General features: G+C 39.6%; 1 protein-coding gene across 1 annotated transcript in view; it reads right to left on the bottom strand.

The window, feature by feature from the left end:
- Window positions 1-13,017, bottom strand: part of CASD1 (CAS1 domain containing 1) — a gene marked incomplete at both ends in the record, with an annotated part of 44,259 nt that extends 31,242 nt beyond the window's left edge. The window contains 3 exons of the mRNA XM_080701427.1: window positions 4,890-5,010; window positions 5,970-6,066; window positions 12,492-13,017. Of these exons, the coding sequence (XP_080557553.1) occupies window positions 4,890-5,010; window positions 5,970-6,066; window positions 12,492-13,017 (744 nt within the window). The remainder of the gene's footprint in view (window positions 1-4,889; window positions 5,011-5,969; window positions 6,067-12,491) is intronic.
- Window positions 13,018-14,499: the final 1,482 nt, after the last annotated feature.

The following is a 14,499-nucleotide window of genomic DNA, read 5'->3' as shown; positions in this document are numbered from 1 at the left end:
TTTCATCCTTAAATACTTAAGCATGTATCTCCTAAATTCATTCTCTTAAATAACCACACCTATGAAATTTGACAATTATTAAAATTATATATGTAATCTACATTAAATTTCCCCAATTTTCAAATAATATTCTCTTCAAAGCTCTAATATTTTAGTCTAGAATTCAGTTAAAACCAAATGTTACATTCAGTTGTCAAAGTTCCTTAATCTCATTTAATCTAGAATATTCTCTGGCCTTTAAAAACTTTATACATATCAATTTATTCATCAATATGCATCTAATTATTTTTATAATAATAAATTTGTTATTCTTGCAGAACCTAGGACAGTGGATATACCACAATCTAGATTATAAGTGGCACTGATAATGGACTTCTTATTCATACCTCTTAGTATGAAAGTAAGACTTTCCCTAATAATAGTTCCATAGGTCCATAGGCTATACAAATGTTTCCCCTAATATGATAGTGCTAATTATTTCTGGATGTGTTTGTGGCAATTTACATGCTCACAAACAATTTAAAAGATATCTACTGATGCTATACACCTTCTCTAATAAATCGTTAAATTTTATGCTTTTGCCATTGTCAGATTTAATCTACCATTAGAATATATATAAAATGGTATATTACCTATAAGCTTCATATTTCCCTGATTATTAATGATGTCAAAGACCTTTCAAGCTGGGTATAGTGATGTGTGCTTGTTATCCCAACATTTGGGAGGCTGAGACAGGAGGATCACGGTTTGAGGACAGCCTCAGCTACTACTTAGTGAGGCCCCTTGCAACTCAGTGAAACCCTGTTTCATTTTTTAAAAAAAAAATTAATTTTTAATTTTAACTTTATTTATTTATTTATTTATTTATTTTGGTGGTACTGGGGGTGGAACCCAGTACCGCTGGGCTATTCTCCCAGACCTATTTTATACTTTATTTGGAAACAGGGTCTCATTAAGTTGCTGAGAGCCTCGCTAAATAGCTGAGGCTGGCATGAGCCTGTGCCATCCTCCTGTCTCAGCCTCCCAAGTGCAGGGATTACAAGCATGTGCCACCACGCTCAGCTTTCCCAAACCTATTTTTATACTTTATTTGGAAACAGGGTCTCACTAAATTGCTCAGAGCCTCACTAAATAGCTGAAGCTGGCTGTGAGCCTGTGCAATCCTCCTGTCTCAGCCTCCCAAGCGCTGGGATTACACAAGCCCAATGCAAATGGAGCCAGCGAATCATGGACTGGAACCTCCAACTTTTATCATTTTATGTTGATTCTTTCAAGTCTTTATTATAGTGATGGCAAGCTGATACACTTCCTCTCAGACCTTTTAAGATATTCTTCTGTCCTCTAGGTTCCAATATTGCCATTGAGAACTGTGTTGGCCTGAGTCTAGTTTTCTGTACATTTCTTTACAGCTGCTGACGCCTGCTTTGAGGCAACTCAACCCTCTATTGCTTTACTTCACACTTTTTTTTTTTTTTTTTTTTTTGGGTGGTACTGGGGCTGGAACCCTTCTACCTCTGGGCTACACTCCCAGACCTATTTTATATTTTTATTTGGAAACAGGGTCTCTTAAGCCAGCAAGGCTGGCTTCGAACCTGCGCGATCCTCCTGTCTCCACCTCCCAAGAGCGGGGATTACAAGTGTGTGCCACCATGCCAAGCACTTCACACTTTGTTTTGCATTTGAGGAATATTTCCCTTTTCCTCAAAGTCTAGAAATACATCAACAATATTTTTTTTTAAATCTAGGATCTAGTTGGTTTGAAATGGTTGGGGCCCCCAGAGTAACTAGTCTGTGTGGTAGCTTGAAGCAACCCAAAAGGGATTTCTTTACTGCAAGACTTCTCAAGTTTTTAATATCGTACCCTAAATTCAAATCATCTAAGAGGAAGATATGATATCTAACTCTGCCCAAATTCATCTGGCCAGAGCTTCTCACAAAACTAGTCTTAAACAAGATATAATTTGAAAAATATCCAGCTGTAAAATCTCTTTAAAAAGTTTACTTCAATTTAGCCCTTTCCCAATTCATCAGGGCTAAATGAGTAATATGTGCATGTATGCCTCTACCATCTTGTACTCCATTGAGATGTATGACTACAATGCACAATACAAAATTAAAGTTAAGAAAAGTTTATCTCAATAAAAAAAACCCCAAATTCAAACAAAAAATTATCTTCAATACTTCTATTCCACCCAAACATACCCATACCCATAGTAAGGCTTTAACAAAAGTAATGAGCTTTTACAATATGTCAGACTGTGCTGAGCACAAAAAGTATATTTTTTAAAATAATGATAGAAAATCGCCGGGCATGGTGGCGCACGCTTGTAATCCCCGCGCTTAGGAGGCAGAGACAGGAGGATCGTGCAGGTTCAAAGCCAGCCTCGCTGGCTTAAGAGACCCTGTTTCCAAAAATAAAAAAGTCTGGGAGTGTAGCCCGGTGGTAGAAGGGCTTCCAGTACTACCAAAAAAAAAAAAAAAAAAAAAAAAAGATAGAAAATCAAGGTGTACAAAAAGAAAAGAATACATAAAATGTAATCTGGTAAATGTTCCACTAGGAATTTCAATGAAATATTTTCTTGATAACTGTCCTTTAAGGCTGGGACACTCTCTTGCTTCTTTTTAAAATGCATATAAATTAAAATATATCTTGTTTGATAATCTCAGGATAACTGGATATCTCTAGAAAATAAAAACTGGAAATCTTAAGTAAATCTTAAGTATTATAATTAGAGCTCAGGGCCGGGCGTGGTGGCGCACGCTTGTAATCCCTGCGCTTGGGAGGCGAAGGCAGGAGGATCGCGCTGGTTCAGAGCCAGCCTTGCTGGCTTAAGAGACCCTGTTTCTACATAAAAAAGTTAAAAAATAGGTCTGGGAGTGTAGCCGGTGGGAGTGTATCCCGGAGGTAGAAGGGCTTCCAGGAATCCCAGTACCACCAAAAACAAAACAAAACAAACAAACAAAAAAAAATTAGAGCTCAGAATCAATGCCTTATATTTATATTTCTATAGTAGATACTATATTGTTTCTACTTTGGGTTATAGGCTAGGCCATTAGAGCTTTTTCAACTATTATCAAATCCATTATTCTAATTTGCAGTCATATGATTATAAGCCCAGAAATATGAAGTCTATAAAGTCAGAAATATCTCTCTTCTTATTAAAAGTTTAGCAGTTTTTAAATTGTGAAAATTTCATGCCATTAAATTGGTGACTCTTCTGTATAAAACTAATAATATAAAAAACATTTACAGATACAAAATACAATGACTAGCTGACTTTATTGTTTTGCATTACTCATATACGGAACAGTTCCTAGAGACTTAGGACTCGCTATCTTCCTTACTATGTAAATAGATACTTAGCTGTGAAGCCCCTTATTTTTCATCTTCTTACCAAAAGGCAAATCTATGTGTATAGTCAAAATTTCATCATAAATTCATGAGCCATTCCTCCCACAACTCTACAGTTTTCTGTAATCCATTTTTAGCCCCTTGCCATTCTCCACTTCTAATATTATATTTTTTTAAAGATAGTCATAAGAAGCTGGATCACTTAGAAATGTATACACAGAAGAATATGACTAGATAATTCACCAAAAAATGAACATATAAAAATATGTTAATTCTTGTTAGTCTCAAAATAACTAACAATAAAATGAGAACATTCCATCAAAATAGCAGAAATTTATTATATTATTATTTTAACTTATAGCACTGTCACCCAGTACCTGAAAGGTTGCAGACAATTAGATACATCAGATACCAACATCTACTGCTAATTAGAGTATAAATTGAAACAATTTGGTAATAAAATACAGTTTTAAAAATGCTTATATTTTTTAGCCTAATATGCACATTGTAGAAATTTTATCCTAATGAAATTATTTAAAAAGCAAGGTTTTCACACAAAGTTGAAATATCCTTATTAAAAAAAAACTAAAAAGGAAAGATTATGTAAAATTACATTATATCCACCCAATAATATATTGCTATTAAGAAAGTGCTTAATTATACAAATATGGTGAATAAGTGGTGGAGGAAAGCAAGATATAAAATTAAACACACTAGCCGGGCGTGGTGGCGCACGCTTGTAATCCCCGCGCTTGGGAGGCAGAGACAGGAGGATCGCGCAGGTTCGAAGCCAGCCGCGCGCGCTGGCTTAGGAGATCCTGTTTCCAAATATAAAAATGTAAAAAGAGGTCTGGGAGTGTAGCCCGGAGGTAGAAGGGCTTCCAGGAACCCCAGTACCACCAAAAAAAAAAAAAAAAAAAAAAAAAAAAAAAAAAAAAAACACACACTAGGCCGGGCGTGGTGGCGCGCACTACACACTAGGCCGGGCGTGGTGGCGCGCACTTGTAATCCCTGCGCTTGGTAGGCGGAGACAGGAGGATCACACGGGTTCGAAGTCAGCCTCGCTGGCTTAAGAGACCCTGTTTCCAAATAAAAAAGTATAAAAATAGGTCTGGGAGTGTAGCCCAGAGGTAGAAGGGTTTCCAGGAACCCCAGTACCACCCCCCCAAATATATATATACACACACTAAAAGATTATAAGTATATTTTATTTACCGTTTTGTTTTGTTTTTGTGGCACTGGAAATGGAACTCAAGGGCATTCTAATTCTAAGCTACACTTCCAGTCCTATTTTATTTTAATTTGGAAACAGAATCTCACTAGGTTGATGAGAGTCTCAGTGGTTGCTGAGGCTGTCCTCAAACCTAGATCCTCCTGTCTCAGCCTCCTAAGTACTATTAAGAGCATACCATGCCCAGCTATATTAAAAAAAAAAGAGTAATAAGAAATATGACAAGATATTAACAGGAGGATAAGAACTATCCAATTTGTTAACTTCTAAAGCAACACCAAATAGAAAGAAATAAATCAGTTTTACCTTATTACCTTCTTCTTTGAACTGGGGATTAATTATTTTTACAAAAGAATAAAACAATTGGCGAATTCTGGAATCTCCAATAAATGCAATATGTTTATCTACAAGGCAGTTCTTTGCTTCACTGAAATCAAGAAAGAAACATTAGTTAAAGTAAGTAAAATCAACATACTGGTATTTCAAAGCACATGGTTTGTGAAAAAAAGTGGTCCAGTTGTGTCGCTTTAGAAGTAGGCAGCCAGCCAGGCATGGTGGCGCACATTTGTAATCCCTGCGCTTGGGAGGCTGAGACAGGAGGATCACACAGGTTCGAAGCCAGCCTCAGCTACTTAGTGAGGCTCTCAGCAACTTAGTGAGACCCTGTTTCCAAATAAAATATAAAAAAGGACTGGGAGTGTAGCCCGGAGGTAGAAAGCCTATGGGTTCCACTCCTAGTACCACAAAAAAAAAAAAAAAAAAAAAAAAGAAGTAGGCAGCCAGGTTGTTATCAACTAATTCTCAATAATAACTGCCCGTTCATTATGTATTAGGAAGTACTCTAACTGTATTACATGCCTTACATCCATTATCTTACAACAATTCTATAAGTAGGTACCCGTGTTGCAGAGCTATGGTCCTCTGCTCAAGGGTTCAGCTTTGGGTTTGGTTACCTCTTACCTGAGATAAAGCAGCTTGGCTAAAGACCTTTCTCTAAAGAATCTTCTTTTGGATAGTCAGCCCTAGCCCTACCTTCAATCAGGAAGTCTCTACTCCACACAGTGCAGAAAAGTACTGTACTCTGTTACCCACTTAATATCCAATATATAATAAGACCTATACTAAGATATAGTGGCACATATCTCTAATTCGTGACTCAGTTTGTTAAGGCAGGAAGATCCCAAGTTCCATGTCAGTCAGCCTGGACAACGTAGCAAGATCTTGTCTTAAAATAAAATTTATAAAGGGCAGGGCAGGTAGCTCAGTAGTATGTTGCTTGCCTAACATTAATGAGACTTGGTGTTCCATCTCCAGAACCCCCTGACTCCCACCCCACCCACAAAGACTCAAGCTAGAAAAGAAAACAACAATATGAAGAAATCTTACCTAATTTTATATTTATGCATCATACAACTGTGAGGTTGCCAAACCTTTTCTCCAAGAAATCTGCCACTTGAGAGAAGGTATTCACATGAGTCATTGCCTATAATAATAAACACCAGGGTGTTACAAACAATATTTTTTATACATTGGCTATCTTGATCATATTTAAGCTCTTTGAGATCAGACAGTACAGTTTTCTATGCTTTCTTATACATATACAGGAACATAAAAGGTAACATATTCCAGGTACATATAAGCCATTTATGAGAAGCATGGTAAATATTAAGCACTAATATTCAAGAGGATAGGAGCCACTTATGATCTGCACTTAACCCTGTAAGAGACTACCAACTCCTACATGCTACACCCACTGCTTTTGCAGTGCCTTTGATTTCAGGTTTTCTTTCCAGGGACATCAATCTAAACCTCAAACGTGCCTTTGTTATCTGTTTATCACTCCCACTTCTACTTAAGGAAAAGTTTAAGGGATAAAAGACTTTGGAACTGACTTCCTATTCAATTTTGAGAATGCTAATGCATTAGCATAACTGGAAACCTGTTTTTAAAAATTCCATAGCTTGAAAACGCCTCTGTCCCATGTAATCTGGAACAGAGAGTCACTGTACATCCTTTGGCCATTTTACTGCAGACTAGCCAAGTATACATGACCAAATAGTGAAGGGGGAGGTCAAAAGCATTAAAAAGTTCAAGTGTGTCAAATCGGTGAGGGGAAAATGAGATATTTAAGTTAACTGAGGGGTTATAATGAACTTTAATTTTAATTTAATCTCTAGTTCCTTATTAGTAGTCAATGGAAAACTAAATTTATTTTATAATTACTTCAGGTCAGGCAAAGAAGTCTGGGAGAAGGAATACTGCAAAACAAAAATGGGATTGAACCATTCATAGTAGGAATGGGGAAGACTCAGATATTTAGAACACATCTCTTAATCGACTACTTATTTATGTGGCCAAAATAGGCAAAACATTATACAAATGCAAGATAGATGTGAATAAATACTGACAGTGTTACTGCTTCAGTATCAAAAATTCCAAATAAAACAGGGAGAAAAGTAAAAATACTATATTGTCCTGTTGGTAGAAAAGTATAGATGAAAAAGGGTACTTGGTGATTAATTTTCTAGTTATATATGTAATGTAAGCAGGTTTTTTTAATTTCAAGATTTTTAATAAGCTGTCCCTAGGTATAAGTAATTAGTTCTTAATTTTTTCCAATTATTAAAAACTAATTCCAGTTCTAAATAGCAAAATTAACCTATATAAATAACCAAGGATAAGTAAAGAAAGAACTGTAGGAACATACAATTAAGTTATTTTCCTGAAAACAGCACTTCTGCATCATTCTTTTATAATGGCCATATAGTAAAATCCAATTAAAAACCTAGGAAATGTTTAAAATAAGGATGGAAATTCCATATTTCTACTTTTTAGACACATTTATTAAAGTAGTAAGTTAATAACACCTAATTTAAAAAAAAGTATGAGTTACAAAAACTAGGTATTAAATCTGTGGAGTTTTCTTTCTCCTTTTTTTTTTTCCTTTTGGTTATTTGATTTTTTTTTTTTTTTTTTTTTTTTAGCAAAAGCCTAAACAGAAATGCTCTTTGATCAGTTCTCAGTATCTGGGATTATGTCCTGTTACATATCTACAGGATTACCAACATGATTTTGTGGAGATGGAAGTGCCATGCCAGCATCTTAAAATAACCACCAGAAAACATGTTTAAAATGAAACATTCTTCTTTTCTTTATCTACTCTTTGACCCACACTTGGCTTCTCACGAGCTCAGAAAGTGGAAAACAATTCCATTAATCTTATGGACCCATGGCAAATCCTATAGCAAAACAGAGCCGAAGTGGTTAATAACCAAAAGGGACCCCAGACAGGATTTTAGAGACCACTCGTATTGCCACTTTAAAGTTGATGATATGTATATCATTATAATCCAAAGTTTTTTTTAACCAAATTTTAACCAAATCGTTTATCTGAAATTAACAGTCTTAGTGTCATTATCAGTTAGGATCCAATTGAAAAAATGTATACCAGTTAGTTACTTTAATAGAGATAATCTATGATAAGAAAAAGATTGTTGAAGAAAAAAACTGATAACTATTCAAGTGAAAAGGTGAGAATAGCTTTCTTAAAACATTTTATTTTGAGATAGGGTCTTGGTAAATTGTCAGGGCTGGCCTCCAACTTGTGATCCTACTGCCTTAGCCTCTCAGCAGTTGGGACTACAGGTGTGCGGGCTACACACTGCTGCTCATCACGTTTCTTATGTGGTGCTTGGGTATCGAACTCAAGGCCTCATGCATGATAGGCAAGTGCTGTACCACTGAGCTATAATCCTAGCCCAAGAGAATAGCCTTTGAAAATAAAAGCAATAGCAGCAATAAATACTATTGTAATCTGATTAAAAATAAACTAATCTGATCTAGAAAAGAAAATTCCATAAAATTCTGTACTCTAAAACAAGTTCTCTTTTTTTGGGGGGAAGAAAATATTTCTCAGACCAAATTGCTAAATGTAAATTTAGTTATTCAAATAAAATTATGTACCAGTTTTATTATGGTTTTATTATGTACATATATGTAAATATATGCTAGCACACATTATCCTTTTCAAATGTACCAAAAACAAACGAGAGGCCCCAGGCAAGGTTTCCAATTGTCTAGTATAATTCTGATAGTTACTTTAATACAACCAGTCTGAGATGAAAGTTGTCAAGTGCTGAGATAAATCAAGCTAGGAGCATGATAAAAAAAAAAAAAGCAACTGAAAAGACAAAATTATCTATATCAACTATCTCCAATACTAAGATTATCTAGATGAGTGGCTATCTTCCTCTCTTTTGTAATTTGAAGCATAAGCATTTTTATTTGTCAATCTCCAATTTTTATGCATGATTTTTCTGTAATATAAAGATATTGAAGAGCAAACAAACAAAAAATTGAAAACCAAAATGTTACAACTGGAGAAAATATCTATTTCCTAAATAACTCAAAACTTATATTTTCCTTTGAACAGACTACCTCTGGACACTGTACCTTTGGAATGAATAATCCTACTAAAGCTGTGCGTTGCCTACTAAAAACCATGGCAACACTAATCAGAAAGTTTACAATATGGTCTGTAAAATATTTTGTTTGCCTAAAATGCAGCAAGTTATATTTTACTCTGTACTGAAAAACACCATTTAAATTTTTCTTTAGATAAACTAGGAGTGATTCATTATCAGTAATGTCATACGCATTTGCATCTATCAATTAAAGAAATAAGATGCTAAGACTTCTTAGCTGTTTCTTTCTTGTTTTAACTCCTGAAACTTCCATTTATTTTTTTCTAAAACATGCAATAGTATTTAACACTGGCAGTTAATATAGTGACAAAAAGGAATTTCATCTCAATAAAAGACATTTAACTATCAATTAAAAAAATTGAAATTTATCTAGGCTAGAATTATCCTAAGGCTACATATACTAGCCTCTTGTAACAGAAATTATATTTCTTAATCTGTAATCAACTATTCATTGATACTTTATGATTCAAGAACATAAGACTGAGAAAATTTAGAAAAAATATACATAGGAGTAATTTTACAATGTTATTCTAATGTCTTATATGGAAATAATATTAATAATTAAAAACCCTTCTACTTTCTAAAATTGAGATTAAACATGAAATTCCAAAAAGGCACTTTTGTGGGACCAAATACAAGGAAGAAAATGAAAGGAAACAAAGACTTTGAAAATCTATTTATACAATAGTTATTTATGGAGTTCCTACTGTGTGTTAGGCTCTGATGATTTAAAGATGAAGATACCCTTGGAAGCTCACAGTCTGCGTGGAGGAGGAAGATACCAATTATTATAATACAACATGATAAATAGGTACAAGTTGCTGTGGCTGAACTAAATTTCTAGTTTCTACTTCTGTGGAGGTGATATTTGAACAAGACCTTGAAGGAAAAACAAGAGGGGAGAGGTCACTGCAGGCAGAGAAAATCACCCATCATGAGAGGTCTAAGAGGGAAAAGCACACGCAGATTGTGAGTTTGGAGTTTAGGAAGAATAAGGGGAAAACACCGGGAGCAAAAGTAGGCTTGAGTCAGACTTTGAAGTTTTACACATACAACTTTTAGAAAATTACTTCTTGTCTGAAAATAAGCATAGGGAACTCTTTGCTGGCCCTGGGATGCTTAATTGGTATTTCTGAATTGTTTAACCCAAGCTCCTCTGGAAAAGGCTTTCTCCATATGTTTTCCATAGGAACCCACTGACTAAGGCTGAGAGAAAGGCAGACTATAAGATAATGGCTTGGGGCCGACTCACTGGCTCCTAAATCCTAGCTCAGTTCTGGACTAGTTGTATATCTTTAGGCAATTTGCTTAACCTCTCACAGCCTCATCTTTAAAATGTAAATAGCTCTGTAATTCACCGAATCTAAGACCAGTGATTATAAGACACATCACTACTTTGTCATAGCAAGAAAAAAAAATGTAACCGATTAATCTTTGACATGCAATCAAAGTTTTAAAGCCTCATCCTGATTACAGAGATGTTAAAGGAAAGGAGATGAAATATGGTAATTGTAACTACCTCTAGAATAGCTAGAGACAAAATGAGTTAAAACACTAAAGCCCTTAGTACAACAGTCCCTGGCATAGATAAAAGTGCTCAACGTGTGCATTCGTATTTGCCAACCTTTACTCTCTGTAGTAGTTCTTTTTTTTTTTTAATGCTTTCTGTAGTTTGTAAAGCAAGAGATACGAAATAATGTATATTCAAACTCTACTGCCTCTACCTTGTCTGAGGCACATTCACACCCACACACTCTAGAGCCTCCTGTACAGCCCGATCTTTCATCTCACACATGCGGCCCTTTCCTACTCTCAAGATCTACAATGTGACTCAAGCGTAGGCTTATCTTTGAGTGAAGGGCATCGCACCTAACATAGTCTGACACAGCCAAAGCATGAGGATGGCTAAATGTTCCTGGTAAGATGTTTGTTTTTCCCCAACAGTCTCTGGCTCAAATTCTTGACATTCAGTCTGGGCAAGTACACACACCAGGTGTGCTGCTTCACACTCAGGCACTGAAGTACCTACTGAAACCCAAGACTCCCTTCTGGAGAAGGCTTTCCAACCCCAGATTGCTACACTGACTCATAAGGTCCCATCTGACATCCTATTCCGCTGTTGACAGATCTCGATAAAATGTAAGATATAATCTAAATATGAAAATTAGTGTTCCAAGCTTATCAAGAGACAAAAGGCACAAACAGAAAGGGAAGGAGGACTTGGTGCTTACCTTTAGGACACAAGCATTGGAGTTATAAAAGTTATCTCAAACATCCCACACACAAAATTTGGTTAGAACGCTGTTCTTGGGTACCAAATTAGCATAAAATGATTAACAGTAGTTAAGAGAAATATTTCCTTCAAACTGCCACTAATCAGCAGATACACATTCCTAGCTATATTTTGCATATGAAAGTGTTAGGTTTCTATTACCATGGCTGCGGGTGAACCAAGGCCCCGCCAGGTCATATGGCTGTGAATCTGTAGGAGGCTGGAGGAGAGGCCAAAAGCATAGACTCTTGTCTTTTTAGGTCAACTTAGTATATTTATATTATGAGCTGTCCATCCATCTGGTACTAAAGGATAAGATTATAGTACTCAAAAGTTGGAAGAAACAAAACAGCAAGATGGATACAATACCCTCACTTTGAAAGATCTGCTGGGATTAGAAGGCAGCTCAGATTCTTGTACCCCGTTTACTGAATATTTTGCCAAAGTGGGTGTGAAGTTCTAGGGGCACAGAGTTTATGTGCACCTGTCCATTACGCCTTAGATCTTGACTAATTAATCCGACAGTCACCAAGCGCTGTCCAGATGATGACTTTGATAGAACCAAGAGCCCAAAGTAGGAGATCTTATCCTTATTCATTTCCCTCCGCCTGGCCGCCTTCTCTCCTTGTGGCATTTTTACAGAGGGTGGGGAAGGAGGGTGAGAAATCCACCAAGGACAAGCGCATATCCTTTGGTCACCAAGAGATAATTCATCCTGAAATTAAGGAAGCCCCATTTCCTTCTGGCCTTCGCACCAATTCCAAAGCCCAGGTGCCAAGGCCTGCTTTCGAACTGTTGACAGCTTCGCTTTCACTGCCCACCTCGACGGGTCCTGTCAACTCCTAACTTCTTTTCCAAACCCTGCCCCAGGACTTCCACTCTAGCAAGGGGAAAAGAGGGGGGGGGGGTGAGGAAAAAATAAGTGTGCAACCAAACCCTGAGGACGTGTGTGCGGCGGCGAGGCGGGCGGCACCTCCTCCCTCGGCCGGGCGGCCGGCCGGGGGCGGCCCTAGCGCGGCGGGGGCTGCGCCTGGGCCTCCGCCCGCCCGGCCCGCCGCGGGGGCCTCGGCCCGGCCCGGCTCGGCTCCGCGGGGGCGGCTCGGGCCGGCGGGGGCACGTGGGCGCCGCCGCCCGGCCCGCGGGCCCGCTCACCTCGGTAGCGGCGGGACGCGAGGTGGCCGGCGGCGAGCAGCAGCACGGCCAGCAGCGCCAGCACCTTGGCGCTCCGCACGCTGAAGTAGTGGTTGATCTCCCGCTTGCCCAGGTGGTAGGCCAGAGCCGCCATCTTGGTTCCTCCATGACAACAGTGCGCGGCCGAGCGGGGAAGGGGCGCCGCGCAGGGGCAGCACTGGGGCGGCCGCCGCCGCAGCCAGCCCAGCAGCCGCCGCCAGCCCGCGCCGCCCGCCGGGGAGCCCGACCCCGCGGCCGCGGCGCCGCGGGCCTCCGCCGGCCCCGCCTCGGCCGCGTCCCCGCCGCCCCGCCGCCGCTGCTCCGCCGTGCCGGTGCCCCAGGCGCCCGGGACGCCTGTCTCCTCCCCTTCCTCCGCCTCGGCCTCCCGCCTTAAGAGCGGCTGCGCCTCCGAGGGGGGTCCGGATGCCCGGCGCTCGGGGGTCGCGGCCCCCGGGCGGGCCTGCGGGGTCAGCGGGTCGCCGGCGGGCGGCGGCGCGGGCAGAGACATGGGGCGCGAGGGGCCGGGGTCGCCCGGGGCCAGCGGGGGCCCCGCAGCGCCAGCTCGGAGGAGAAGCCCACCGGGCCCGCCGCGCTAGCCTCGCGGCCCCGAACTTTCTCCTCCCGGGGCCCGCCCAGCGTCATGGGGGGTTATTGTGAGGCCGCCGCGCCCAGGTGCGGCCCAGGTGTGCGCCGGCCCGGCCTCGTGTCTCTTGAACAAACTTTCCTCCCACCGCCCCCTTCCCGCTCTGGTTTGAAGGTTCTGGCTGCCCAGTTGCGTGGGCATAGGTGCACCCAAGGGTTTAGAGTGGAAAGTACAGGGTGAGCCTAACTTAGGGTACGGGTCGGGAAGAAACAAAGAAAGACCGATTTTCATTTGTATTTACCCAAAGGTTAACTAGGATGTGAAGAAGAAAAGTATGCTTAAGACAATCATCCCAGCTCTTAAAGTTGGTTAATGGTTTGCTTTTGTCAATAAAGTGAACACTCCTTTCCTTTTCCTGGAGAGAGAGAGAGAGAGAGAGAGAGAGAGAGAGAGAGAGAGAGAGAGAGATAGTTTATATATGGGATCCTGTGATGCCTTCCAGATGGGAATGGTTATTTACATTGCCTTCCGTTCTCCTTGCCCTGTTCAGAGTGTCATTAGTTAGTGGGGAGTGCTGTCAAGTATTTACAACTTTCCCATTTAGCCGTTCCTGAACTTGTGCTTTTAGGCCCCTCTCACAATTACAGAATGTTAGCTATGAAGGGACTGTAGAGATCTTGTCTAGTCAAATCCGTTCTTTTCATCCAAGGGCTCTGTTTATTATATTTTCAGCCATGAGCCTCATATCTTGAAAGATTTTTGTCACTTAAATGAAATCACATACATCACTGTCATGGATGTAATGCTAATAAGCAATAAAGTTAAATAAGTGTACAAACACTTAGGCACTGTTCCCTGCAAATGCTCGCTTAATTTTGGCTGTCATTCTTCTGATCTGAGGTTGATCACATGCTGGCAGAATTAAATCAGATATTGTAAAAAAAACAGATAAATAACTCTGCTAACAATATATGGTCTGCCAATCACATCCTAGACATTTCTGTGATGTCACCAACAGCAAATTAGAATTTCTGATCGGCCTTCAATAACCACTGTTAGCCCACAGGATTGATGTAATGCCTGCCAAAAGTAAAGAAACTTGACATTTTATTTAATTGCAATTTCCAGAAGGCTTTCAGAAATATTGTAAATAGCTTTTGAACCTCTTCTTGCCTTCTCTAGTTTAAAGCTCACCCCCCCACACACACCTCTTGTCTGAATCTCTTCCTGTCCTGGAGAGCATTGATGTCCCCCCTCTCTATGTATCCCCTTTAAACTCTCCCTCTCTCCTGGCTATTTGCCTTCTACTACTAAACTCTTTTTAGTAATAAATATCCATGGATTTTATGCCCAGGTGTTTAACTCCATCTCTCTTCTCGCACAATTCTCTAAAAGGAGTGGTATTGA

Source organism: Muscardinus avellanarius (assembly GCF_963383645.1).
Source record: "Muscardinus avellanarius genome assembly, chromosome: 9".
Taxonomy (NCBI): Eukaryota; Metazoa; Chordata; class Mammalia; order Rodentia; family Gliridae; genus Muscardinus; species Muscardinus avellanarius.
The sequence above is the reverse complement of the archived record's forward strand: the minus strand, read 5'-3'. Positions and strand labels throughout refer to the sequence as shown.